The sequence below is a fragment of the Coregonus lavaretus genome (assembly GCF_964263955.1).
Source record: "Coregonus lavaretus genome assembly, chromosome: 31".
In the NCBI taxonomy this organism is placed as follows: Eukaryota; Metazoa; Chordata; class Actinopteri; order Salmoniformes; family Salmonidae; genus Coregonus; species Coregonus lavaretus.
In genome coordinates, this window is record NC_140018.1 from 22588003 (window position 1) to 22615242 (window position 27240).

The 27240-nt window shown below is 43.4% G+C and overlaps 1 protein-coding gene and 1 pseudogene across 4 annotated transcripts; one reads left to right on the top strand and one right to left on the bottom strand.

The window, feature by feature from the left end:
- The first annotated feature begins 2702 nt into the window (after window positions 1-2702).
- Window positions 2703-5275, top strand: LOC311106804 (40S small subunit processome assembly factor 1-like; annotated as a pseudogene). Its single transcript has 5 exons — window positions 2703-2784; window positions 3915-4344; window positions 4569-4655; window positions 4846-4877; window positions 5146-5275. The product of its transcript is annotated as a 40S small subunit processome assembly factor 1-like (transcript).
- A 4100-nt stretch (window positions 5276-9375) lies between these two features.
- Window positions 9376-26144, bottom strand: LOC311107031 (E3 ubiquitin-protein ligase TRIM9-like; the record flags this gene model as incomplete). Of its 3 annotated transcripts, XM_084149484.1 has the most annotated exons (11): window positions 9376-9426; window positions 9709-9871; window positions 11061-11364; window positions 12574-12712; window positions 13090-13250; window positions 13517-13585; window positions 14555-14708; window positions 15620-15730; window positions 18385-18507; window positions 19263-19358; window positions 25386-26144. In XM_084149484.1, the coding sequence occupies 11 exons, from the start codon at window positions 26142-26144 to the stop codon at window positions 9376-9378; spliced, it is 2130 nt and encodes a 709-aa protein (XP_084005610.1). The 3 variants fall into 3 exon arrangements, with proteins under 3 accessions (XP_084005610.1, XP_084005611.1, XP_084005609.1); XM_084149485.1 differs by lacking the exon at window positions 13517-13585; XM_084149483.1 differs by lacking the exon at window positions 13517-13585 and having other exon boundaries at window positions 13090-13296; window positions 14484-14708.
- Between the last annotated feature and the right edge of the window lie 1096 nt (window positions 26145-27240).

Here is a 27240-nt window from a genome sequence, read left to right on the forward strand (position 1 = left end):
AGCCACTGTAGGTAGGGGTAAAGTGACTATGCATAGATAATAAACAGCGAGTAGCAGCAGTGTAAAAACAAAGGGAGGGGGGGGGCTCGGGGGGTCAATGCAAATAGTCCCGGTGGCCATTTGATTAATTGTTCAGCAGTCTTATGGCTTGGGGCAGAAGCTGTTAAGGAGCCTTTTGGACCTAGACTTGGCGCTCCGGTACCGCTTGCCGTCTATGACTTGGGTTACTGGAGTCTTTGACAATTTTTTGGGCCTTCCTCTGACACTGCCTAGTATATAGGTCCTGGATGGCAGGAAGCATAGCCCCAGTGATGTACTGGGCTGTTCGCACTACCCTCTGTAGTTTGTTGGTGATGTGGACACCAAGGAACTTGAAACTCTCGACCCGCTCCACTACAGCCCTATCGCTGTGAATGGGGGCGTGTTCGGCCCTCCTTTTCCTATAGTCCACAATCATCTCCTTTGTCTTGCTCACGTTGAGGGAGAGGTTGTTGTCCTGGCACCACACTGCCAGTTCTCTGACCTCCTCCCTAGAGGCTGTCTCATCTATGTCGGTGGTCAGGCCTACCACCGTTGCGTCGTCAGCAAAATTAATGATGGTGTTGGAGTCGTGCTTGGCCACGCAGTCGTGGGTGAACAGGGAGTACAGGAGGACCTAAGTACGCACCCCTGAGGGGCCCCCGTGTTGAGGATAAGCGTGGCAGATGTGTTGTTGGAAGTCCAGGATGTAGTTGCAGAGGGAGGTGTTTAGTCCCAGGGTCCTTAGCTTAGTGGTGAGCTTTGTGGGCTCTATGGTGTTGAACGCTGAGCTGTAGTCAATTAATAGCATTCTCACATAGGTGTTCCTTTTGTCCAGGTGGGAAAGGGCAGTGTGGAGTGCAATTGAGATTGCGTAATCTGTGGATCTGTTAGGGTGGTATGTGAATTGGAGTGGGTCTAGAGTTCCGGGATGATGGTGTTGAAGTGAGCCATGACCAGCTTTTCAAAGCACTTCATGGCTACCGACATGAGTGATACGGGGCGGTAGTCATTTAGGAAGGTTACCTTCGCTTTCTTGGGCACGGGGACTATGGTGGTCTGCTTGAAACACGTAGGTATTACAGACTCGGTCAGGGAGAGGTTGAAAATGTCAGTGAAGACACTTGCCAGTTGGTCCGCGCATGCTCTGAGTACACGTCCTGGTAATCCATCTGGCCTCGCGGCCTTGTGAATGTTGACCGGTCTTGCTCACATCGGCTACAGAGAGCGTGATCACACAGTTGTCCGGAACAGCTGGTGCTCTCATGCATGCTTCAGTGTTGCTTGCCTCGAAGCGAGCATAAAAGGCATTTAGCCCGTCTGGTAGACTCGCGTCACTGGGCAGCTCGCGACTGGGTTTGCCTTTGTAATCCGTAATAGTTTGCCACATCTGACGAGCGTCAGAGATGGTGTAGTAAGATTCAATCTTAGTCCTGTATTGACGCTTTGCCTGTTTGATGGTTTGTCTGAGGGCATAGCAGGATTTCTTATAAGCGTCCGGATTAGTGTCCCACTCCTTGAAAGCGGCAGCTCTAGCCTTTAGCTCGGTGCGGATATTGCCTTTAATCCATGGCTTCTGGTTGGGATATGTACGTACGGTCACTGTGGGGACAAGGTCGTCGATGCACTTATTGATGAAGCCGGTGACTGAGGTGGTATACTCCTCAATGCCATTGGATGAATCCCGGAACATATTCCAGTCTGTGCTAGCAAAACAGTCCTGTAGCGTAGCATCCGCTTCATCTGACCGCTTCCGTATTGAGTGAGTCACTGGTACGTCCTGCTTTAGTTTTTGCTTGTAAGCAGGAATCAGGAGGATAGAATTATGGTCAGATTTTCCAAATGGAGAGTGAGGGAGAGCTTTGTGTGGAGTAAAGGTGGTTAGAGTTTTTTCCTCTGGTTGCACATGTGACATGCTGGTAGAAATTAGGTAAAACGGATTTAAGTTTGCCTGCATTAAAGTCCCTGGCCACTACGTGCGCCACTTCTGAATGAGCATTTTCTTGTTTGCTTATGGCCTTATACAGCTCGTTGAGTGCAGTCTTAGTGCCAACGTCAGGTTGTGGTGGTAAATAGATGGCTACGAAAAATATAGATGAAAACTCTCTTGATAGATAGTGTGGTCTACACCTTAGTGTGGTCTACAGCTCATGAGGTACTCTACCTCAGGCAAGCAATACCTCGAGACTACCTTAATATTAGACAGCGCGCACCAGCTGTTATTGACAAATAGACACACCTTGTCTGGGAGCAACATTATATCCTTCGCGTCAGACTCATTAAAGAAAAAATCTTCGTCCAGTTCGAGGTGAGTAATCGTTGTTCTGATATCCAGAAGCTATTTTCGGTCATAAGAGACGGTAGCATCAACATTATATACAAAATAAGTTACAAACAATGCGAAAAAATACACAAAATAGCACAATTGGTTAGGATCCCGTAAAACGGCAGCCATCCCCTCCGGCACCATTCTTACCCGTACAGTAGGCGCCATTCTTACAAGTACAGTAGGTGGCGGTGTATGCACGTAAAAGTTGGACTACGGTGGCCGAGAAACTACATCTTGTTGCATTTCACTTGCATACACGTGGGAACATCTGTCTGTTGTCAGTCATCCACATTCATGCTTTTGTTTTGTTTCCCTGTTTTGTTTCGTCTTTACATGGCATTAGTCACTGTTTGAAATGGACAACAATGAAAATGGAAAAGAGGAAGACACAGATCAGTTTTTTCTTGATCATGTCATGAATAAGCTGTATGATTTCGGTAAGCAAAAACTAGCTAGCACACATATAGCCTAGCTAGTTCGTTGGCATTTAGCATTAGCTACCCAGAGATGGTTATCTTACTAGTAGTTGAACATTGTCCTGTATAGAGTATCACATTATACCCATAAAACCTAGCGGTCAAACAGGGAAATGTTTCCACTAATTTTTTTCAACCATTTACTTTTTCCTTAGGGGATTTTAGAAACACTTCAAATAAGGGCTGTGTTTCGTGTAGGCTTACCCTGGCGTGAAGTTTTGATAATTGTGTAAATCTCTCTAGGACAAAGTTACTTTTATCAATATATTTGCCTGTATTTACCCCTCCCAAAATGAAACGCTAATTAGCTGCTAATGTGGTTATCATAAAGAACTACAAATGCCATGATGATCTGGATGAGAATGCCAAATTGAGGCAAAGGTAAGAATCTCTGGATTAACTATCTAATGTTAGCTAAATGTAGTAATGAATAATATGACTCAATTTCTTAAAATGTACCTGTTAGCAAAGGTGCCAGCTAGAGACATGCAGGAGCTTGCAGGGATTCGTAATTTTGCATGATGTCTACTTTGATGCTAATTTGCATCTTCGATCTGAGAGTAAATAGAGCCGAATATATTAATAAAAGTCACCTTGTCCGAGAGAGATTTACATGGTTACATACAACGTCACGCCAGGGTAGGCTTACACGAAACACAGCCCTTATTTTAAGTGTTTCTAAAATCCCCTCTGAGAAAAATGAATGGTGGAAAAACTTTTGACCGCTAGGTTTTATGGGTATTATGACACCTCAACTGTGTGGGTCTATTTAATGGTGTTAGATAGCTATTTAGCTTGAGCTCTGCTGATTATACTTGCTACCCATTAATATAGCTAGCAGAAAAGCTAACGTTAGCTAGCGGTGTGACGTGATGAAACGGGGCCAACCTCTTCCTGGAGAGCTACTGGGTGTGCAAGCTTTTGCTCCAGTCCTGCATTAACAGGGTTGGAACAAAGCCCTGTTCAACTAGTAGCTCTCCAGGATGTGTGGCCACCCCTGGTCAAGGAGATATGTAACTAGCTAGCTACTAATTTCTGGGTGGCTTGGTTCAGGTGGTTGTGAGGATTTTTCTAACAACATGTTGTTACAGGTGATGGATCAGTGCCAAAGAGAAAACACAAGACACAGAAGAAGAGATCCAAAGATAATGAGGTGGAGGATGAGGAAGACACCGCTGCAGACGATTGCAGTCAGACTACAGTCTGGATGTCAGACATTAGGATATTGATTGATCCTCCTGACTTTTCTGAAGTTGGAAACACAAGTTCAGCTACTAAACAGGCACTACAAGTAGAGGTGGTCACATTCCAGGACCCTACAAAGAGACCGAGACAAGCCAGAAAGCCACCAGTGCCCGAGGTCAACGGCATGGTAATATGCCAATGTAGAGGACTGAGTTCTTCAATTATGTTTTTGTAGTTTTGTTATGTTGAGACAAATTGCAAAACTTGGCCTAAAGGCATCTGTAAATGCCTATTATGATTTCACCTCAAGAGCGAGCCATCATGCTTGGAGCAACGGTAAGTCACTTGTAAACTGTAGTTGCATAAAGTAAACATGACATTTTATGCACATTCCAGAAAGTCTAATCTCTCCTGCTACAGTATTTGCACACCAACAGAGTTTATATAATTTCCCCCCTTGTAATCTACAAACATGATCCTCAAACAAAGTTGTGTAAAGTGGGAGTTGGTTATGATGAAGCAGGGCAAAATGGTCCGACAAACGATATTTTATATCACAGCCCCCTAAGAAGGAGCATGTAAACTGCAAAGTGTTGCAGCAAAGGGTTAGGGACAAGAAGCAAAAAACAAAGGAAGAGATTCAGATGGTGAGTTGATTAATATCCCCATATTTTAGTCATAATGACTGACTGTATTCTCCTCTGGAGACCAGTGATATTACCGGCCTGACTATGTCATTCTACTTGTCACGCTCTGTAGCTTGGTCAACATATCGCCAGCATTGAGTGTGATATCATCTCAGTTCTGACTTGTTATGCCAATTATTTTCCATTCTAGGACTTGAAGAAAAAGAAGAGGAATAAACCAAGGTTAGTGATGTTAATCTAAGTTAAGGGGATGTATATAGATTTCCAAATCTGTGGACATTTTGACAATTAAATAGTAATGTTTGATTATCATTATTTATTATTATTATTATATTATTATTATCAAAGGTGAACCACTGTCAGTAACTGTATTATGTAGCATGTTTGCTCCACATCTCCACGTATTGTGCATTTCTGCCTCCCAACACTCTGAATCTCCATGTTTCATACTCTGTGTTCACAGAATCTTTCACGCTGTACCATTTACTAGAGATGAGAAGAGGGAATCATCTTCCAGTAAAGCTCCAAAAGGCCAGATGGGATGCTTTAAAAATGGAATGCTGGTCCTGAGTACCAAAGAAATCCAGAAAATAAAAGCCTCCATAAAAAAATTATCATAAGAAAAAATCTATAAATAAAATAAAACCCTCCAAAGTAAAGAAGTGAAAACAATGATAAAGTGTTGCATTTTGGGGAGTTTTGCAGACTTCACATGAAGATGCAGATTGGACAATTGATGTCCATGCCTCAATCAACATAACCCCAGGAAGACTACAGAAAAAGATACTGAAGAGCCCATTCATGTTCCATCACAGTTATTCATTTATTAATTTTAAAAAAGGAAAAAAATACATTGCTTTTTGCTTTTCTTTTACACAGTATAATATGAAAAGAATGACAAGTACAACGCATTTCATATACAAACCACTTAGAAGTACAAAACGTTTACATTGTAGGAGAGCTAAAGAACATTCATACACATTAACATAATTCTAGAAAAAGAAGCACAGCTTTTTGTGGACACACTGTGGACATAGATGCCACAGTGTCCTAAAGGACCATTTGACATTCCCCATAAGGTTTGGTGATGCACCCGGCCTAGTTCTCTGGTAGTGTGGCAGTGAGGGCAACAGCCACCCCAGGGCATGAGATGCGTGCCTGCCTTTAGAAGAGAGATGCCCCACAGACACTGCAACATCTCCTCTCCCCACATGCCATAGTCAGGGTGGGAACAGTAAACTTGGGCAAAATAAAAATAAAAAGATTCAAACGCAAATGTAATCTGATAATAGTGACTTTCTAGCACCATTTTTTTTGTTCTTTTTTGGGGGTTCACATTCAGAAGCAGGCTACCATGTTGGGGAGGGGAAATGCATGCCAAAAACACTAATATACGACATTTAGAGAGGATAAACTACAATGTTCATTTACTACTAAGGTTCTTTTGATATTATGGTCTGTACCTGCAGTTTTTTGTGTGCCATTTCCATAGTGATTGCTGAGATGCTACATGGACCCCATTTTGCTTGCCTTTGGGGTCCATTACACCTCACACTTCACTATACTGTAGTTGCCGTCACAAGCACTAATTCAGTTTTATACGAATTTCTTCATAAAAGGGACGGTTCTGTAATTGACAACATTCACTTGGAGACACTTAATAACTCAATACATGCTGGAACCTGATACATTGGCTTGTCTCTATACAAAATGGCTCTAGACAATTATCAGTCCAGCCTAACAGCTATCAACATTTCATGTACATTTCCCATCCATTTTTATTTACCCTGGGAATGGTCCCCTCCACATTTTAGCTTTGGACATACTTTAGCTCCATCAGACAGTCTGCTCTACATCATATCAAAATGTTTAATGTACAAGGCAATGGTTCTGTTCGGAAAACACCATTAACACAGCTAAATAACACCCATGTTAGATTTAAAGACTATAAAAAAATGCCAGTACTATATTTGGTGTTTTTACAAAGAGAAAATATTACAAGAGCAGTACAAATCATTTTACCAATAGTGTACCACAGTGCTTCAAAACAGACTCTGAGCAGAATTTTCTTCTAATGGCAACAGCTTTGGTATTCTTAATCCAAAAACATATTACCATTTTGGATTAAGGGCACATTACTTTGAAGCAACACTTTTAGGGCACATTACTTTGAAGCAACACTTTTAGGGCACATTACTTTGAAGCAACACTTTTAGTAGCAGGAAGAAATCAAGATGTTCACAAAATTATAATGAAAGAATATGATACAAAACTCCTAACTGCATCTAATGCGGATTAATGATATACCGGTATGTGAAACCCCTACAACTTATCCAGAACGCTGCAGCCCGTCTGGTGTTCAACCTTCCCAAGTTCTCTCATGTCACCCCGCTCCTCCGCACACTCCACTGGCTTCCAGTTGAAGCTCGCATCTACTACAAAACCATGGTGCTTGCCTACCGAGCTGTGAGGGGAACGGCACCTCCTTACCTTCAGGCTCTGATCAGACGCTACACCCAAACGAGGGCACTACGTTCATCCACCTCTGGCCTGCTAGCCCCCCTACCTCTACGGAAGCACAGTTCCCGCTCAGCCCAGTCAAAGCTATTCGCTGCTCTGGCACCCCAATGGTGGAACAAGCTCCCCCACGACGCCAGGACAGCGGAGTCACTGACCACCTTCCGGAGACACTTGAAACCGCACCTCTTTAAGGAATACCTGGAATAGTATAACAGTAATCCTTCTACACCCCCCCCCCCCCCCCCCCCCCCCAATAAAAAAAAATTGGTTGTCTCACTGGCTATCCTAAGTTGAATGTACCAATTTGTAAGTCGCTCTGGATAAGAGCGTCTGCTAAATGACTTAAATGTAAATGAACTGGAACATAATGAGGTCAAATGTAAATGTGGGATATAAGCCTGCCTAGTATCTACAATTCCATTAAGACTCCCTCTGACAAATCACAAACGCACTGCCCTCTTAATTCATTTTGTCATCTAACATGGCATGTTAATATGCTTTAGCCCAATAAAATGATATTAACTTGTCACATAAAGGTAAAAAATATACTGTGAGGAAATTAATGTGATGCTGTAATGTTAACTGAAACTCTAGGGGGCTAACTGTTATTGTACTGTAATAGGTCGTTTGAAAGGCTTCCGCATATCACTGTTGTGCATTGTTTTACTATATACAGATGGAGTTTTAAGTAAACTAAGCTTAGGTAATACATGCTTGGGAGACAGTCGTATTTACAGTTTCCTTACATATCATGCAAACTTGACCCTCTGGTGGTCTGTCAATACAATACTTTTAACTGCTTTAAAATACCTTTAACAATATCTGTTCATTCAAACATCACATGAGCATACACCCTCTTAATAAATATTTCAATAGTGTAGTAAAACCCAATGCATTAAACAATAAAATAGTTTGAAAAAAGATACTATCTACTGTATGTAGATAGTTTGACAAAATATACATGGCAATGTTACATCTCAATGTCACAGTGGTTTGGCTTCACTTTGAACCAAGATTTGTCATCTAGCGACAGAATTTTGTGTTTGATAAGATAAAGTTTGTCCTTTGATTTGTCCTTTATACTGATTTGTCCTTTATACTGATCTGACCACCTTTACTCTCTTATTGAAAGCGAGGCTGGGGTGAAATCCATTTCAATTTCATGAAATTGAATTTATAGGGTAAAAAATCCCCAATACGTCATTTTCAATTGACCAGAATTGAAATAGAATTTACTCCAACTCTGGTAAGGCTTTGTAAAGTTGAAAAGACAGTATATCACTATTAATATGTCTGAGAAAAGCTCTATTCATCTCTACTTATGAGTTAGATAGGCTGACGTTCAGTTTCCTCTAAAGAAATAGGAGTATGCAAACTCTCTATGAACTAACCTGAGTGAAGAAGAGGAATAGAGACATTGTACAGTAGGGCATCTCAAGACTCTACCCTCATATGGGATTTTGTTCCAGAGATGTGTTACAGGAGTGGGTCGCAGTTCCGGAGCGTCCTACTTGGTGTCATCCTCCGACAACCTTAGGCACCTCCTCACTCACAGTCGGGACTAATTATCTGCCTATTGGTGTCACCTGTGTCTATCTGATTCACCTGTGTATTTATGCCCTCACTTCCCTGTGTTCCCTTGCTCAGTTTTCTCTGCTAGTTCCTTAATGTCAAGCAGTACGTATCAGTGTCGGATCACGTGAATGAGTTACAGGTACTCGAGAAGTGTTCTCCCTGTGTCATTGTGTTTTTCCAGTCAGAGTTAGTATTTTGTATTGTTTGCTGTCAGCCTGTTTTTTGGAGACCTATGTGCTCCTCATGTTTTTGTGAATAGTCCGTTGTTTTGTATCCTGGCTTTTGGACCACCAGTAAAGATCCTTGTTTCACCATCCCTGCCTACTGTCTATCCTGCACCGCACCTGGGTCACACCTCACACCAATCCTTACAGAGATGCACTTAATTAAAGCACCCTGTGGCATTTTGACTGTAAACACAGAATCTGATTGTACGGATTGAGATGAAATTAAGACTTGGAAAAACAATATAATAATTTATGTACAAAAGTCCCTTGTATATAAGGGTGATATTTGATCATAGGCATTGAACAGCATAAAATATACAGTAGTACTAAGGGAGGGGGATGGAGCAGGAGGACTCCATGTTGACATTGGTGGGACTGTGCCTAGACACCTTGGGAGGTTACTGCTGCTTAATATTCTTTGGCACCTCCATTCCTGTTAGTAGGGTGACCTGCGAAGGACAAACATTGCCAAATGAGATCATGACAGATTAAGATGCTGACTCAAGGTCCAGGATTTGAACCACAGAGCTCATTAACTCAACATAATGTATATTTGCTGGTAAGGAAGAATTGAAAAAAATATATGTGCACAGCCTACGCAGTTTAGCATATCCTTAATCTGGAGATTAATTTCATTTCTAAATTAAGCCTATAATCCTTGAATTTCGAGACAAAACAATCTGAATGAATTTCTGAAATCTAAGCAGCTCTGTCTGACTGTCAGTGCTCACCTGGACATTCCTGTTGATGCTGACGGCAGGCATGAAGACTCCCTCCAGGTTCTCGAAGGCCACAGGGCCATGCTGCTCTTTGTTGATGAAGAACGTTAGAGTGTGCTTGTTCAGGTCCAGCAGGATGCCCACAGTGGCACCCTTGGAGATGCCCCCCTCGGCCCTGCAGAACACACACACACAGAATCTAGGCCTAATGTACCATATTAAAACAGATCACACAGGCCCTTTGAGAGTGGTCTGGGATCTCTGATGGGTAGAGGGATCCCAATGAGTCCAAATACAGTTTGGAGCAAATGGCTTTGAGCGCTTAATCGTTTTCTCTATTCAAGACATTAGATTTGACCTAATTGCTAAATCTTTCGTGTTTGTATGTAGGCTATGTGTGAATTGGTGTCCAGTAAATCCCTAATATATTTGGAATACTTGTAGTTCAACAAATGTATGAAAACAGTCCCAAGCTTCTCCTTCAGGGTGTATAGCTTTTCTCCATTCCAATTGAATAAAGGAAAAAACATTTGGCACTAAGTAAATAAATGCATCTATATCCAAACAGCTTAAATACTTTTGCAGTGCAAAGCTGTAAGTAAATAGTTACACTCAAACCAGTCAACTCATTGGAAACCCCAAAAGCCAGCAGTGTTTTTGTTTTTGAGAGTGAGCAGCTCAAACAACAAAATGGTGGTAGTGTGAAAGTATGCCCCCAGTCAAACAGCTATGTCACAAAGCTACTGGGCTCTACAGGGGGTTGCAGAGAAAGGTTAGGCTAAAGAAACAAATGAGCAGGATTGCAGCACGATCAGCCTTTGATGATTACCTGACATACAGTACATGTATTGCTGGCACTTTAATGAGTGAAATGAGTGAGTCATTGTGGTTGATAGGCTCCAACCTAACAGCTGACAGGAAGATAAATAATGAGGGTGAAGAAACAAAAAGATGATGTGCTATGAAAGACAAAAACAGGGAAACTTTTTAATCAGCTACTGAAAATAGTAACTACTACTGTATTATTGCTTTAACGAGGAAGGAGGATTCTGCTCTGTATATTCATGTCCCTGGGGCTACTGTAGATTGCTAAGCCTGTGGCCTCTTCGTCTTTGAATCTATGTATAATAGTACTCTATGTTACTCGGTGTAAAATTACATCAAAATGGATATTCACTAAAGACAAGAGCACTGCCCTGAGAATAATCTCTTCCATTTCCAACTAACTGCCTGCCAAGTATTGTAAGTGCGTACTTGTGTTATTCCTGACAGTATGACACACAAAGCACATGATGGTTATTTCTAAACTCTGAAGCTGTGGAGGAGCAGGAGTCAGCCTTCCACCCCAGAGATGTGTCACCTACCTGTTGGTGTGGGAGTTGTTGTGCATGAACCAGCTGCGGTTGTTGTCCACGTACATGGCCCAGGCCTTATCATCCTTCCCCAGCATCATGTCCTTCATCGTGTTGATCCTCGCCACCCCGAACGCCGGGTCTGGGTGGTTGTCATAGCGATCCACCCTGAGCTCCCAGTAATGGACCCCCTTTGAGAAGGCGGCTGTCCCCAGGACCACACGGTCATCATAGCTGTTGCAGCTCACCGTCTGGTTCTCATTGGTCAACACGATGTCCCTGTGAGCCGAGGTGGGGTCGAAGGTGAACCAGGCCACTGCAGGAGAGACAAAGTAGAGTAGTAGGATGAGTCAGAGAGAAATAAGAGCATTTCCAGGTCTCTAGGCCATGGCTGTCTGAGTGAACCTCAGTGGAGGATGGAGCCCCATGAGAGCATGAAACATGATGCTATTAAGGAACAGCATGGTCAGCTAGTACCACATGCTGGGCTGCATCCTGTGAGATGACACATGAAATATTCACAAAGCACCCCAATGAAACATTCTACTTCTCATTTAAAAGTCAAGCACTGGATTCATTTTCATTCAGCAGTACTTTGCCCATAAGGCACTGCTGTGTCAAATCATTGCAGTGTATTGCTTCAATTAGCCCCATTCCTCAGACAGGCACTGCTATGTTAGAATAAACAGTTATCTGGCACACGACAGGCACTTGCTAAGGCCTCCACATGCAGATATCCATTGTTATTGCAGCTGGCAGAGCCAGAGCTGGAGCCGCCTGTACTCTGCTCAGTCTAAACTCTCTGTCAGCTGTCAGCGCATTGCCGTGCTCTCACTGTCCATCCCGCCACTCCCCATCCCAGCCTTAAACTCAATCAATGGCATCAACAGCCTATTCTCTCTCCCTCTCCTCCCTCTCTCTGTCCTCCCATTACTGGGATGGGGAGTGGAGGGATGGACAGGGAGAGCACAGCAATGCGCTGAAAGCTGGCAGGCTAGAGTAATCACAGTCTGGCACGCGCTAGCTGTGATGCTTTGCTAAACTGCGAGACCACTTCCACTGTCTGTCAGCACTATATCAGGACTGGACACCTCTTTAGTGGAGCTCCTTCAGCTCTGGCTCTGGCATGGCGCAGCCTGGTGTTAACTGCTCTAAACCAGGAGGTTTCTGGGGACCCGGAGCTGGCTAGTACCACCGCACCCAGCCAGGACAGTGACAGATTGCACCAGTCGCCTTATATTAAAGCGGAATCTGGGATGCCATTGCTGTGGATTAGAACTCCGTCGTTAAGGACACGAGCGTTGATGGGAGGGCGAGGCTCTGTCGATAAACAGCAGGCCTGGATGTCCCAGAGGACTAGCTCGGCTCAGCAGCAGTGAATACAGAGTATCATACTGTACCCTGGGCACGAATTAAGCCTGGTGTCCCCTGGTCCCCAGTTGGGGGGGCGGGGGGGGTCTTCCCTTCCTTCCCTTTCATGTCTACAGTTAGGTCAACACAAAGTGAGAGAATACAGAACACCCACCATCAGATGTCTTCAGCACCACAGTCTTGCTATAGGGCCCCACCCCGGTGGAGTTGTAGGCCTTGACTCTGGCATTGTAGGAGCTGTTGAAGTGGAGGCCGTCCACGGTGCACACTGTCTCCTTCCCTACATACACCTCCTGGGACACAGAGACATACAGTACAGCACAGGACCATCTGGCGTTAGTTAGAGCTCTGACTGCAGCATGTGCACTATGAATAATAAAATATGCAGTAGAGGCGACAACTGTTATCTATAGGAAACGGGTGTGACACCTACTCCACATAGAATTACATTGGAACTGTATTACGCATATTGAAATGAGCCTGGCTAAATAAAATACATCTCATACAAACCTTTCATTGCATAATGAGCATCAAACGTTTACATTCTTTGACTTAATCTACTGTTAAAACACCAGAGAGTGAAGTGCTCCATCCTAGTGACAGACTACATGGAGTGTCCAACATGATGACATACACTTTCTCTAATGTGTGAAGTGAAGGATTATCTGACCCTGTATTGCCCTCCATTGCCGTCGTCCAGCTCCAGGATGTAGCCTTCGATGGGATTACTAGGTGGCACAGTGACCCTCCAGGCCAGGGTGGAACTGTTGTTGCGGGTGCAGCACTTCTCCAGCTGCAGCAGGGGGGCCGGGGGCACCGTGGCAGACTCCACTGGAATAGAAATGGATGGCAGGAACACCAAAGAGGAGTTAACTATCTAATCTATCTCTGCATGGATAGGTAGTGTTTGATAGTTGTTGTTGTCAGCCAGGTGAGAATATTAAAAGGGAAGAGTGTTGTAAAACATGCATGGGAGGACAGCACGGTCGGAACCACTCTATCCACCTTAACGTGGTGGGCTGTTGTGAGCTGGCAGGGCTAAAGGACGGAAAGGGAAAAACGTGGATTTGGATGATCATATAGCAACTCGGAAATACCTCCTGCGCTCTCCGTCTCTTTCAATCCACCTGCATGCATTTGTTTCAATAATGGAGTCTCCTGAATATCTGAAACATGATATTGGACATGGGTTGATGTCTGGTGCTTGACTTAGTTTGCAACATAATGGAGCTGATCAACTACTGTGCTTTCTCAGGAGAATGCTGGGTCATTTTCCCATGGTTTCAAATCACATTTGGTTTTGTATGACGTTGTATTTGGAACAGACTAAATTGGTAACTGTGTATTGGAAAATCTTGTCTGCTTCAGTAGACAGATATGGAAAAGCGTTGGAGCGAATTGAAATACATCTTTGTTTATATGAAAAATATATCCTGGTATTCTAGGACATTGCCAGGGGATATACTGTACACTATAAATCTTCCTCAGGTTTACTCAAGCACAATATTTAAATAGACTAATGAATCCAGGCTCTGTCGTAGCCGGCCGCAACCGGGAGACCCATGGGGCGGCGCGCAATTGGCCCAGCGTCGTCCAGGGTAGGGGAGGGAATGGCCGGCAGGGATGTAGCTCAGTTGATAGAGCATGGCGTTTGCAACGCCAGCGTTGTGGGTTCGATTCCCACTGGGGGTATGAAAAAAATAATAATGTATGCACTAACTGTAAGTTGCTCTGGATAAGAGCGTCTGCTAAATGACTAAAATGTAAATGTAAAAAATTGCTGTGGACATCGGATACTCAGAATATCACATCAACTAAGTATTTGGAGTGTGAAACATGGAGACCTTTCTGGTCAGTTTTGCTAAAGCCTTTCTACCTATTCACCAAGCTATAAAGCACAGAATGAGTACAGGTGATGCATATCACAAGAGACAAGAGTGTCTACTTAACTGATGAACAGCCATACAAAAATACATTACAGGCACACTTGAAAGATGAGTCCACTGCAAGACTATCTAACAATGTAACAATATACTCTATGAAAATGTGTACGAATAGACTCACACTACACAAACAGATGCAAGTATATGAATATGACTTAGAAATTGGATAAAAAGTTAACATATATTGGTTACCTTTGCTCTGGACAAAGTCCAGCTGTAGTATGTTCTGCAGCAGGGGGTCGGTGTTCAGGGTCAGGTCAAACTCAGGGCCCACCTTGGGCTCCAGAGCCCCTTTGACCCACTGGTCCTGAGACGACGTCACACGTTTGATCAGCGCATCTGAGATCTACACAGAAACACACAACAGGAGAGAACAGCTTCAAACCAGCTCCTCTAAAAGGTTCAGCTACAGCGTAATATACTATTACAAAGTGCAATATGGTTTTAATTGACTTTTTATGGTTTCTCTGAGGCTTTGTGCTTCTGGAAAAATGCCAGCTGGAAATGTACTGCATTTAGGAATAGCCAGCCATGTAGGTTAACAGCTTTTGTAAGGATTTATACAAGCTTTTATCATACAGAGCACAGATTTTGTTCAGGGGGTATAAGAAACTGTACAATCAATACATCATAAACATTTCAAGGGGGGAGGGAAGCACCAATTTACAGAAGAGAGTCTTTCATCTCTATTTCGTCTTATTCAGACCGTTCCTTTAAAAAGACCAGGAGAATCAATGGCTTCCAGCTAATGGTGAGGGGAACTAAATATGACAAGTCAACGTTTAACTCGATGAGGGTGTCATATACCAATGTTAACCATTATCAGGTTAACCTTTATCAGTGCAAGTCAACAAGTATTGGTTTGGGATGACCTATTTATTACCTATTAAGTATCAATATCTTCATCCACATTTAGCCAACAACACATTTTAATCAACATCTTGCTACAAGCTTATCATATGCACTCTGAATCAATATTTATCAGTATAGTAAAATATATAAGCGGTTCTTTCAAAGGTCTTGATGTTAAGAATTTTTATGGATAGAGTTTTCTGATGATCTTTAAATGATTTGTTTTGAACCCGTTTTAGGAAAGGTAGTTATTGGCCTTAGCATTTAGCAGTAGGAGACAGGGACAGCTGAGGGGAATGTGAGGGAAGTCTCCACTGCCAGAGAGGCAGGCAGGCAGGCTAGCCTCATCCACAGCCTTCTACTAGCAGAGCTCCAGCCCCATTCATCCATACATCACTACTGTACCTGCAGGAAGCCACTGGGGTCGTTCTCTTTGATCACCTCCAGACAGTACTCCATCATGCCCGTGGTCTGACGCAGCTTAATAGTGCAGTGAGTGATCTGGTCACGCACCACCTGAACACAGGAGAAGCCAGGAGGATACAGACGGGCACCTTTTAATGTAATATTAATACTGGGCAGGCATTTCACACACACATACACACACACTCACACAGACACACACACACATGCACACGCACGTGTACACACACATACCCATACACACACACACACACACACACACACACACACACACACACACACACGTTCTTCCTTTTGGCTAAACACAAAGCACTGGGGAAAAGGGATTTGGGCCGGTGTCAAAGCCATTCATTCACAGCTAATTAAAATTCAGTGGACTGTCAACATTTTATGAGCCTTTGTTTGGGTAGACAACTTATATTGCTCATGTGTTTAACTTATCTTTGCATTTTTGTGGAAAAGTATGCGTTTTTGTGAAAAATTATTAATTTTTGTGTTCGTAAGATTATAAATGAAAAGGTCTGAAAAGGTTGATTAAAATTATTTAATCACTCTATTATCAAATTAAGCCTTAGAATTAAAAACGAATCTAATAAATAATTAGATTAAGCCACTGACACATTCAGGCCATTAGCCTATCATTAATTAAATGTTCATAAATTATTCACCTGTCAACCGGTTTCATTATTGAAATAAATCCATGAAAAATATGAAAAATGTAGTAAGCATAAAATTAGCATTCCTGAAGGGCAGACAGAATAAAATAACAACAAATATAAACAGACCAGAGGACAGTCTGGAACAGTCATGTCTATCAAATCATAATTAATATGCATTAGGTAAATCCAATTATATATAACTCAGATTGAATTGAATATATAATCCTCACATCATGCAACATTAAAACAATGCCAATCCAGCGGTCTATGGATTATGCCTGGACTAGACTGTCACGAGTCACATGAAATTACTCTCTCGCTGGGAATGTGTAGTGTGGCGAAAGAGACCACTGATAAAAAATACTGCTGACAGATTAATGGCTCGGAATAAATGAATTAGAGTAGAAACTGACCTTCACCGGCACACACTGCCACAAACATAACACTTCAGACTATTGAACAAGAGGAAACAAATGCCTTCCTGTTGGGATTACATTATTTTAAAAAGCACATATTAGTGGATTTGATGATAAAAACAGCTGTAGTACACAGCGTTGTACGAGATCATCAGTTTCTTGGTAGTTTCTCGCATGGAATAGCCTTCATTTCTCAGAACAAGAACAGACTGACGAGTTTCAGAAGAAAGTTCTTTGATTCTGGCCATTTTGAGCCTGTAATCGAACCCACAATTGCTGATGCTCCAGATACTCAACTAGTCTCAAGAAGGCCAGTTTTATTGCTTTTTTAAACAGCACAACCGTTTTCAGCTGTGCTAACATAATTGCAAAAGGGTTTTCTAATGTTCAATTAGCCTTTTAAAATGATAAATTTGGATTAGTAAACACAACATGCCATTGGAACACAGGACTGATGGTTGCTGATAATGGGCCTCTGTACGCCTATGTAGATATTCCATAAAAAATCAGCAGTTTCCAGCTACAATAGCCATTTACAACATGAACAATGTCTACACTGTATTTCTGATCAATTTGGTGTTATTTTAATGGACAAAAAAATAGCTTTTCTTTCGAAAACAAGGACATTTCTAAGTGACCCCAAACTTTTGAACGGTAGTGTATGTGTAACTGATAGATACACACACGCACACTACATGTTCATGTTTTTAAATGTATGTAAATTGTAAAGTATTTTGTCTGTAATGTATTTTTCGTTTTGTGTCGGACCCCAATAAGACTAGTTGTCGCCATTGACATTGGCTAATGGTGATCCTAAAAAACTAAATAAATCCAAGTTAATCACCAACCATCTATCTCCACCATACTGTGGGAGATCAAATTAAATTGATCCCGAATGCTGTCACGACAGCAGTTTGGTAAAAGCCAGACAATTGCTCTTTACTGACTTTACCATATGGTCGTGTACTAAACTCCATAAAACTCTTGTTTTCCCACTGTAATCTTCTGAAAGGGACACATCAGTTTGACAGCCTTTATCATAGGGAAATGAAGATAGCTTTTTTTCTGCTGTGTGATGCTGCAGCAGTCCTAGCTGCTCTTCAGCTTCAGCCCTGCTAAACACAACAGCTGTCCTCTGGAGCCCCAAACCCCCAGCCGGCACATTGAGCCTGGGCATGGATCCATGTGACCCACTAAGAACTTAACACCAGCCAGCCTGCAGGCCCAGGCCCACCCCTCAGCTGGACAGGGAGGCGGAGAGGAGAGAGATCTGCTTCCAGATGCACCTCGACCTGGGCCAAGACAAGTGTGCAACCTTGGATGCCCTTTGTGTCTAGAAAGAGCTGCCAGCTGAGGTAAAAGATTCAGTCTATCACTACTTAGGGTTGTATTATTAATAATGTTTATCTATTGATCATATGTGTTAAGTGTGCAAAGTATAGTTAACATATTTGATGCAGAGAGAGTACTGTGATTATTGTTATCAATAAACCATGGCCCTGCTGTGTTTGTCAGCCTATCTGAATTCTACCAACTGTATGTTACAGTCAACATAACCTTGTCCCCAGGCTAATTGTGCACAGTACAATCTGAGCTTGGGAAGAAGTGTCTGGGGCAGTCAACATGACGTTCCCATCCATCAGCCGCTGCAGCGTCCATCCCTCTGACCCACCTTGAGCTTGTACTCCCTCTCCTTGGTGACCTTGGTGAGGAGCTTGGCTTTCTGCCGCGTCAGAGCCTCGATCAGGGCATCACACTGAGCCACCAAGCAGGCCTCGAACTCCACCCCGTTCTCCTGCCAGGGACACAACACAACACATCGCTCAATGACAGAACAGGGAGGTACAGGAAGGTACAGGGTGCTAGGGCCAGGCACAGAGGGGACGGAGGGGCAAGGACACTAGCGGACTGCATATGATAACACCACAGTGATTGCTGCTAAATCTTCCATCATTGCCACTGCATATCAATAATTTATCTAAGCGCAGATGAGGCCTGAGATAGTGAATTATAATCTAGCAACACTCTGCAATCGGTTCAAGGATGAGGAAAATGGTTAGAGACTCTAACTCTACTGAGCTGAGTAGAGCTGGGATTTTACTCAAATACAATCCCCTCAACCCCAGAATAAGAGTCTTAATACACAGCATTGCTGTGACTGATAAGACATGGCAGTGCAGTAAGAGTATAAAAGCTATGATTGGCTGGGGCAGTCCCTGTGGACAGCAGCCCTTTCCTGCTTTAGCTGTGAGCGTGGTCGCAAACAGATACTTTTGTTCCCGCCAGGTGATAAGAAGTGCTTTAGATGTAGTGCCAGTCTAAACCCCAAAATACCTTCTATAATCCCCATGAGTTCGTTGCAGAATAAAAAGAGTCCAGGAAGTGACATTGTATGAATCTGGAGCATCATACCTCTTTCTTTTTAGTATTTGTTAAAGCTGACAGGCACAGGTAAGTAGATTATGGGGAATACAGGTTAAATTGATATTTCAATACATGTTGATATTCCCATTGGATTTACAAGACACGTAATCGAAAAGAGAATGTTACCTGTATCTGCTGAAGCATGTTCTTCAACTGCATCAGGAATTCCTTGGCATCCTTGGCTTTATCCGACACACCATTCAAAGCTTGGGAGAGTTGACACTGTAAATGAAAAACTGGCAATTATTCATCCAAAACAAATCAAAACACTCTCCGTGTCACTTCTCTAACATGTTATGATTAAAGCCAATTGTTCCAGAAATATACAGTATGGGCAGTAATTTAAAATAATTAACACCGTACTCAAGCCCAACCACACAGCAACGACCTCTGAGGTTATAGTAATCAAGGAGATTACAAATTCAAACGAGGGCCTCAAAACCACGTTTAGAGGTCAAACCCTCACCTTGTAGTCCTATAATCATTTGACATTTTTTTTCTATCTTTCAGCAGATCTGCTCTGAGCTAAGGCTCATGGACCATGAGTGATGGGTAATCATGGTGTACACCAACCCTGCTGTGATCAATCTGGCCCGGATCCACACCTCCCTCCTCTCACCTCCCTCCCGCTCCTCCCACCTGCTCCTATTCCTCTGGGCTCAGTCAGGGCTTCTCTGGGGCTGGGCCTCTGTGGGCCGCATGCGTCGGTTCAGGAGGGACACAAATCAAGCCAGCCCGCCACGGTCCATTAATGTGCCATCTGGCCCAGCAAGCTGTCTGTCCGCGCCGCTAACAAGGGGATGAGGGATTCCACTCCCGTGCGGTTTCGTTCCACCAGGGCCCCAGCCACAACTCCATTCAAGACATCGGGGCAGTACCAGCCCAGTGTTTGTCGGCTCAGCCCTTTTTCTCTCTGTGACACTGTGTCAGGGTGACCTCCAGGGGTCAGGGGGAGGGGGCTGGCGGCCCTCCTATGGGGAGAGAGCCTGTCACTCGACAACCTCCAGCATATCACCAATTAATGTCCTATCACTGGGTTGTGCTCGTTTATCCTGACAGTGTATAATGTGAGAGTTTGATTCAATATGGACAGGAAGGATGCTACTGCTCAATATGAAAAAATTATCAAGGGGCCCATATCTTCAAGGTTTTATCAGTCTTGTCATGAGCCCCCCTTGTAAGATGTAGTTATTTTTTATGAGCTAATATTAAACTTCAGTGTAATTAAGATCGGGATGCTGCCCTCGTGTGGCTCAGAACTGGCAGTGATCTCATTACTAAGGATGACAGGTCAGTTATAGCAGGAGGAGAAACCTGTTGTGAAGTAATTAGAGTAATATCCCACTGGGCACAGTCATTAATTCAACATCTATTCCACGTTGGTGCAACGTAATTTCATTAAAATGACGTGAAAACAACCAGTGTGTGCTCAGTGGGATGGGTCATAAGATGAAAGGTGAGGCTCTATTACTCGTTAAAGAGGATTTAAATTACTCATTTTAAAATGTACCCTTTATTGTAAATGTATTTCCTCCAGAAAAAAAGGAAGAGACATCCTTTTTCCTGTCAGCAGCATTCTTCCTCTACAAGGGACAAGTGCTGTTATCTTATTATCTGATGCAATAAAGAGCCCCAGTAATGTCATCAGAGAGAGAGCACTTAAGTAATGTGCATGACATTCAAGAGCAGAGGCTTTCAGTAGGGGAGGAGCTGTGTTATGAATTTCTAGCCCAGTGTTTGGGGATCGGAGTAAGACAATACAAAGCTGCAGTGTCGCTCTGCGGTGTTGACCTTGATTCCAAATGGGTCCTTAGGGACACGCCAGGAGGACTGGGTCAGATTCAGGAAGTCCCACCGCCTCCACCTCTTTCCCCTCTTTTTCCTCCATCTCCTCCCTCACTCAGCAGCTGTGTCATTAGCTCTCCACATCTGGATGAGAGCAGAACCAATCTCCCTCCCCTGCTCAGCCTCACACAAATCCTCTGGCTGTGTGGCACACTGCTCCACCATTGATATTTTACAACATGTCCACAACAGCCATCACAGCCCCAACACAGCCCAGCACAGCCCCGCTACACCAAGGCCATTGTTTCGTTTGAAGCATGGCATCAGAGAGAATGCACACGCTGCCAGGCAAATTAGGAACAACCCAAATAAACCATGAAATCAGAGCACACCCAATATTTACCAGTATAGGAAAATCTCCAGAGGATGATTCAATTGAACATGTAATAAAATTCAGATTGCCTTAACAATTGATCAAATATTTATAGGATTTGCTACATTAATATATTGTATGTATGAATATGCAGAATATGGACACATTTCATGATATTAAAACCAGTACAAATTACATTTGCAAGGAATAATTCATTATTTTATTTTTTTCATACTAAGTGACAGTTACAATCATTGATAATTGCAAATTATAACATCTATTTGCGATATCACATATTGTAAAGCGTGTTACATATATTTCAAAAGGTAGAGTAATTTTATCCATTAGGCCTCATTTTGAGCAAAAGTCTGGTAACTTGCCTCCATGTATCCATGGTAACCCTTGAAGTATGTGCACACAGCACTACACAAAGGTCTTGCCCAAGCACTCATTCTTGCCTCTAAAAATAGCTCAAAAATATTATCCTGTTCCTATGCCTTCGGTTACAGTAGTTGCACACATATAGTATACTCATCCTTTATGCCTGGCTCTCCCATCACCAAACGCTTATTCAACACAACATGGACCAAGTCTAGTCTACTAGGTACTAGGCAGCTAGAATATGGCACAGCACACATATTCAATGGGATGGGAGATACTGCACGGTACATTAACCTACATTCTGGAGCCAACGCCATTGCAGGGTCTGGCAGAGAGGCTCTGTATGCCTGAGGTAGCAGAACAACCTGTCATCTGCTACAATGCTACAGTACCATCTGTATCTAGGCTAGCCAGTCAGCCAGCTGACCCGGCCAGACTCTGTGCTCTAACTGAGCTAACCACTTCCTGTACTGTACTGTACAAGCTGGGGGCATCCTCTCCTATATTCATCTCTTTCAATGGCCAAAACCACAGAGACCTACATCTATTCTTATCCACATAACGGCACTGGAATGTATCCCCATCCTCCATTATCCAATAGTACTTTACACATGCGTTGATTGGATTCTATCCATGACTCTGATGTACATACTGTACATTGGTCCATAAATAGGTTGATGTAGTCAAAATGTAGGCCTTCCCAATATGTCATCCTCTCTCTTAATGACAGGATCACAAACCCATTTAACAAAATGTGGAATTGAACAGAGAGGAATCATGGTTTCTTTCATATCCTGAAAGGTTCGTTGTGGCCATTTATAATGTGCAGTATTTGGGAATTCAGGACAAAACTAAAGGAGCTGAGTCAGTTGTAGTGTTGAGCGATTAATGCTTTTTGAGGTCAGTTCGGTTTCAGTTCGATTCTAAAAAAATTATGACGTTTTTTCAATTTCAGATTCAATAATTGTTTTAAACATGAAATGCACTATGCATTATGTGGAATGAATGCTGTAACAACACAGAATAAAACAATTAATACAAGTCCCATGATGGTAATGACTGCCCATTACTGCTTTTCACTTATTAACCATCATTTATTTACATTACTTTAATAAAATATTTCAGTTGTTGTGTATTAAACATTTGTTTTATTTGATGACTTTATTATTTCATTCCAAGTCATCATCTCATCTCTATAGAGCTGCTGCCTATGCTGTCTGACAAAGTCACTATTTTAGTAGTTCTTCAAAGTAAATAAGGCATACTTTTATGACTGCTGAATACCAACTATCAATCATGTATTTTCAGGTAGAGATACAGTAGCTCGCGAAGCAACTTCTCTCTATTCCTCTTAATCATCTTCTGTCTATTCACTGATGTCGGTCAATACGTTTTTTTAAAGTTTTACCCACATAAAAATTAACCCACATTTCTGTTAATCGCTCAGTACCAGTCGGTTGTAACACTCTATTTGACAGCTTGATTTTTCATCAGGTCGGCGAGCTGCCCTTCACTAGACTTGGCAGGGACCAATTGTCCATGCCTGCTGAAGCCTGGTGAGCAATGCCCTGGCCTAGTGTATGCATGTGCAGAGTTTGGGACCAGTGTGTAGTGTGTGTGCGGGTGCTTTAAATATACTGTATGCTGAATCTGGGTGTTTCTGCTTGGCTGCCCACAGGACATCCATAGGAAACTTCACTACTGTGACTTTCCATCCAATCTCTTATCTGAGGCTTATCTGCTAGTAAATACATATTCACGATGTATTCCTAGCAAGCATTTTTGTCACTCACTCACAGTGTCACTGTTAAAGGGGTGACAAATGTCATTGATACCCTAAGGCAGTCCCTTGTTTTCCGTTTGTTTCATTTGACATACTGTAAATAACATAAACATAACTTGACATTACTTTCAAATCATGTTTGTAAAAGCATCACCCAAGGAGGAATATAAGATTGACTACTGAAGGTCAAGCAAAAACAAATGGGGGCTTATCGTTATTCGCACTAGTGTACACATGCTCTCTCATTCCCAGTGGACGTGGGTCTGATTTGAAGAATGAAACAGCCGCAGTCCGGTAGAGGTGTGTGCGTGCGTGTGTGCGTGCGTGGATGCGTGCGTGAACGTTTGTTTGGGCTTTCAGTGCTGCTGATTAAGCTCTCCACAGACCGACTGTCCACACACACAGCACTCTGGATCTCTGCAGCATTGAGGATGACAATTGCCTCTGAGCCACAAGCCACAATCCATCTGTGGTTATAAAACAATCCTCAGAGGAGTAGCCGTTCTCTCTCTCTCCTTTTAACACTGCAATCACCAAGCTCTCCTACCCTAACTAACAGACTGGTTGTTGTATTTGTTCAACTGAGTTTTCTGTCAGCTCCTAGAAGAGGACAGTTGACAGGACAGCATGTCAGAGCTTGAGGGTGGATCTGGAGCTGTGGATGGGAATGTGAGTAATAGATTTGAATTAGTCCCCTGTGTCACAACAAAATCCCATCCAAGTGACAGTGGCATGGATAGCTGCCTGGTGCAGTGGAATCATTCAAGGGGAGGCATGCAAAGTAGACCCAACCCAACATCTAAAGTGAAGAGGGACAGTGTACCTTCAAGAGTACTCAGAGATAATTTGCCATAATAGTAGGCCAATACATTCATCTCTCTCTCTCTCTCTCTCTCTCTCTCTCTCTCTCTCTCTCTCTCTCTCTCTCTCTCTCTCTCTCTCTCTCTCTCTCTCTCTCTCTCTCTCTCTCTCTCTCTCTCTCTCTCTCTCTCTCTCTCTCTCTCTCTCTCTCTCTCTCTCTCTCTCTCTCTCTCTCTCTCTCTCTCTCTCTCTCTCTCTCTCTCTCTCTCACACACACACTCCCTCCAACCTGAGCAGAGCTCACTTGACCATCCCATTCTTGTCAATACAGACTGTTGGCCATATAATACATCACAAAATGGACGGCATGCTGGAGTGTAATCGATCTCACTCAACGGCAGGAAATATATTAACTAAGCACTTCTGCATCTTGTATTTATAGGGCTCATTACTTATAAACATCGCTTCACACTTACAGTATGTGATTTTCAAGGTCCATTTGTGGGACAGTGATAAAGGTGAACTGAACTCATAACAACCCTTATCAGTGAGTGGGAAGGAGGCATGCTGTTTGATGGGAAGAATACCACAGGACTCTCCAAATCACACTAAATGTAAGATTAGTGACCCAGTTTGGCTTTTAATTTCATTTGTGAATTTGGGTGTGATAGCTCAATGTGCATCTCTACTGTCTATCATAGTCTCAGTCTGCCTATAGGCATTCCATGCCTGAGAGGAGGAGGAGCACTGAACAGCTCTGAGTCATGGCCACCTACTCCTCTTCACCATGTAGTGGGAGCTGAGGAAACCATGGGGCATGTTACACAGCGCTGGTGACCTATTCACAAATTCAAATAGCAAACCCAGAGCTGTTGGCAGGAACAATCTGGGCCTGAAACTGGAGAACAGTGACCTGATACTGGTGAGTCAGGCTAGTGGGCTCATTTATTTTATTTCTCTGTGATAAGGCTATACAGTGTTGCTGCCTGATTACTGTAAGTAAAGGCTACCACTGATGCATTCAGTTGGTGTGATTTAAATGGCACTGATGACATCAGTGATGTGATGCTGTGGAGCAGCTTATTATGATGGTGCCCAAGGCCATCCCCACTGCCATCATCCTTACCTTGTGCTGTTTCCACATGGCAGCTAAAGGTTTTACATCATGACTCCCGTGATTGCCACCCTCAAGACACTTCATACACACTGGAGTCTTGCAGTTGACACAGTACATGCTAAAGTTCTCCATGTCATGGTCTGCACATGTTCCCTGTTTGCGTATGGTGCCGGCGGGCATCTGCTGGCCTCCAGCCGCGGGCGATTGGGTCGGTGGCACTAATCGATGTTTGGCCAGCGGTCCACGGGAAGGGTGGCATCGCTGCTGGCAAGGTGTGCAGTAAAACACGTCGCACTGTTCGCACATCACAGTGGCATCGACAGGGTTGCGGTCACACAGCTGACATTTCACGTTGGCAGAGCGGCTCTGTTGATAACGAGACACGATCGCCTCCAGTAGCCGGTTACGTGGGAAGCCCCTCAATCCCCGCTCATCCAGAGAGACACTACGGTGACAGAGAGGACAAGTTATGGAGCAGTGGCGGTGCACCAGAGTCGGAGGAAACACCCTTACCCCATTTGGAGACTTGATGCACGGCGTGTATGATCCATAGCCGCTGTCCGTTTCACTATACATGCTCATTTTGTCCATATCCAAATAATCGTAGTCTGAGTTCCCGGAGGCACGGCTATGCGGAGGTGTTTCGCCTTCTGGGGTCTGTACAATGATATTTCGGGCGCACGCCAAACACACATTGTGCGAGCAAGGTAAAAGAATAGGATCCTTGAAAAGAGAGCCGCAAACGGGGCATTTTAATTCTTCATCCATCATGTCTTCTATAAAACGCTCCTCACACAGTACACAAGAGCAGCGATCAATGAAAACAGAGCAGCACTATTTGATACCGACAGCTCCCTTGACTGGTTTACGCAGGCGCGCGCGACGGGGTGTTTTGGCGTTGTAGTCCGAGTGGATGGGTTCTGCAAACGCATCTTCACAATAACAATTTCACTTTTAACAAAAAACTACAAGACCCGTAATCCAAGTGAGCAGCCGTGAAAAGTATTGTGTAGGCTAGTCACACCTCGGTAGTAAATCTGTTATTAACCAGTATCTAACCCAAAGGGTAGCAGGCGCAGCTGCGCTGCACATTTCCTAGGCTATTGAATGTCAATGCATATGTTGGTGGTGATTTTATTTTATTTAGAGTTTCAACCTAATATTTTAATGAAATTCAGGATGCATATTCTGAATTAATAAAATTGCCAATTTTCCCAGAACGTTTCCCTTTTCTCACTGATATATATAGGCAGAACTACACTATATATACACAAGTATGAGGACACCCCTTCAAATGAGTGGATTCGGCTATTTCAGCCACACCCGTTGCTAACAGGTGTATAAAATCGAGCACATAGTCATGTCCATAGTCCATAGATAAACGTTGGCAGTAGAATGGCCTTACTGAAGAGCTCAGTGACTTTCAACGTGGCACCATCATAGGATGCCACCGTCCCAACAAGTCAGTTCGTCAAATTTCTGCCCTGCTAGAGCTGCCCTGGACAACTGTAAGTGCTGTTATTGTGAAGTGGAAACGTCTAGGAGCAACAACGGCTCAACCACGAAGTGGTTGAACACACAAGCGCGTAGCGCATAGAAATCGTCTGTCCTCCGTTGCAACACTCACTACCGAGTTCCAAACTGCCTCTGGAAGCAAAGTCAGCACAAGAACAGGCAGAGCAGCCGCACATAAGCCTAAAATCACCATGCGCAATGACAAGCCTCGGCTGGAGTGGTGTAAAGCTCGCTGCCATTGGACTCTGGAGCAGTGGAAACACGTTCTCTGAAGTGATGAATCAGGCTTCACCATCTGGCAGTCCAATGGACGAATCTGGGTTTGGCTGTTGCCAGGAGAACACTAACT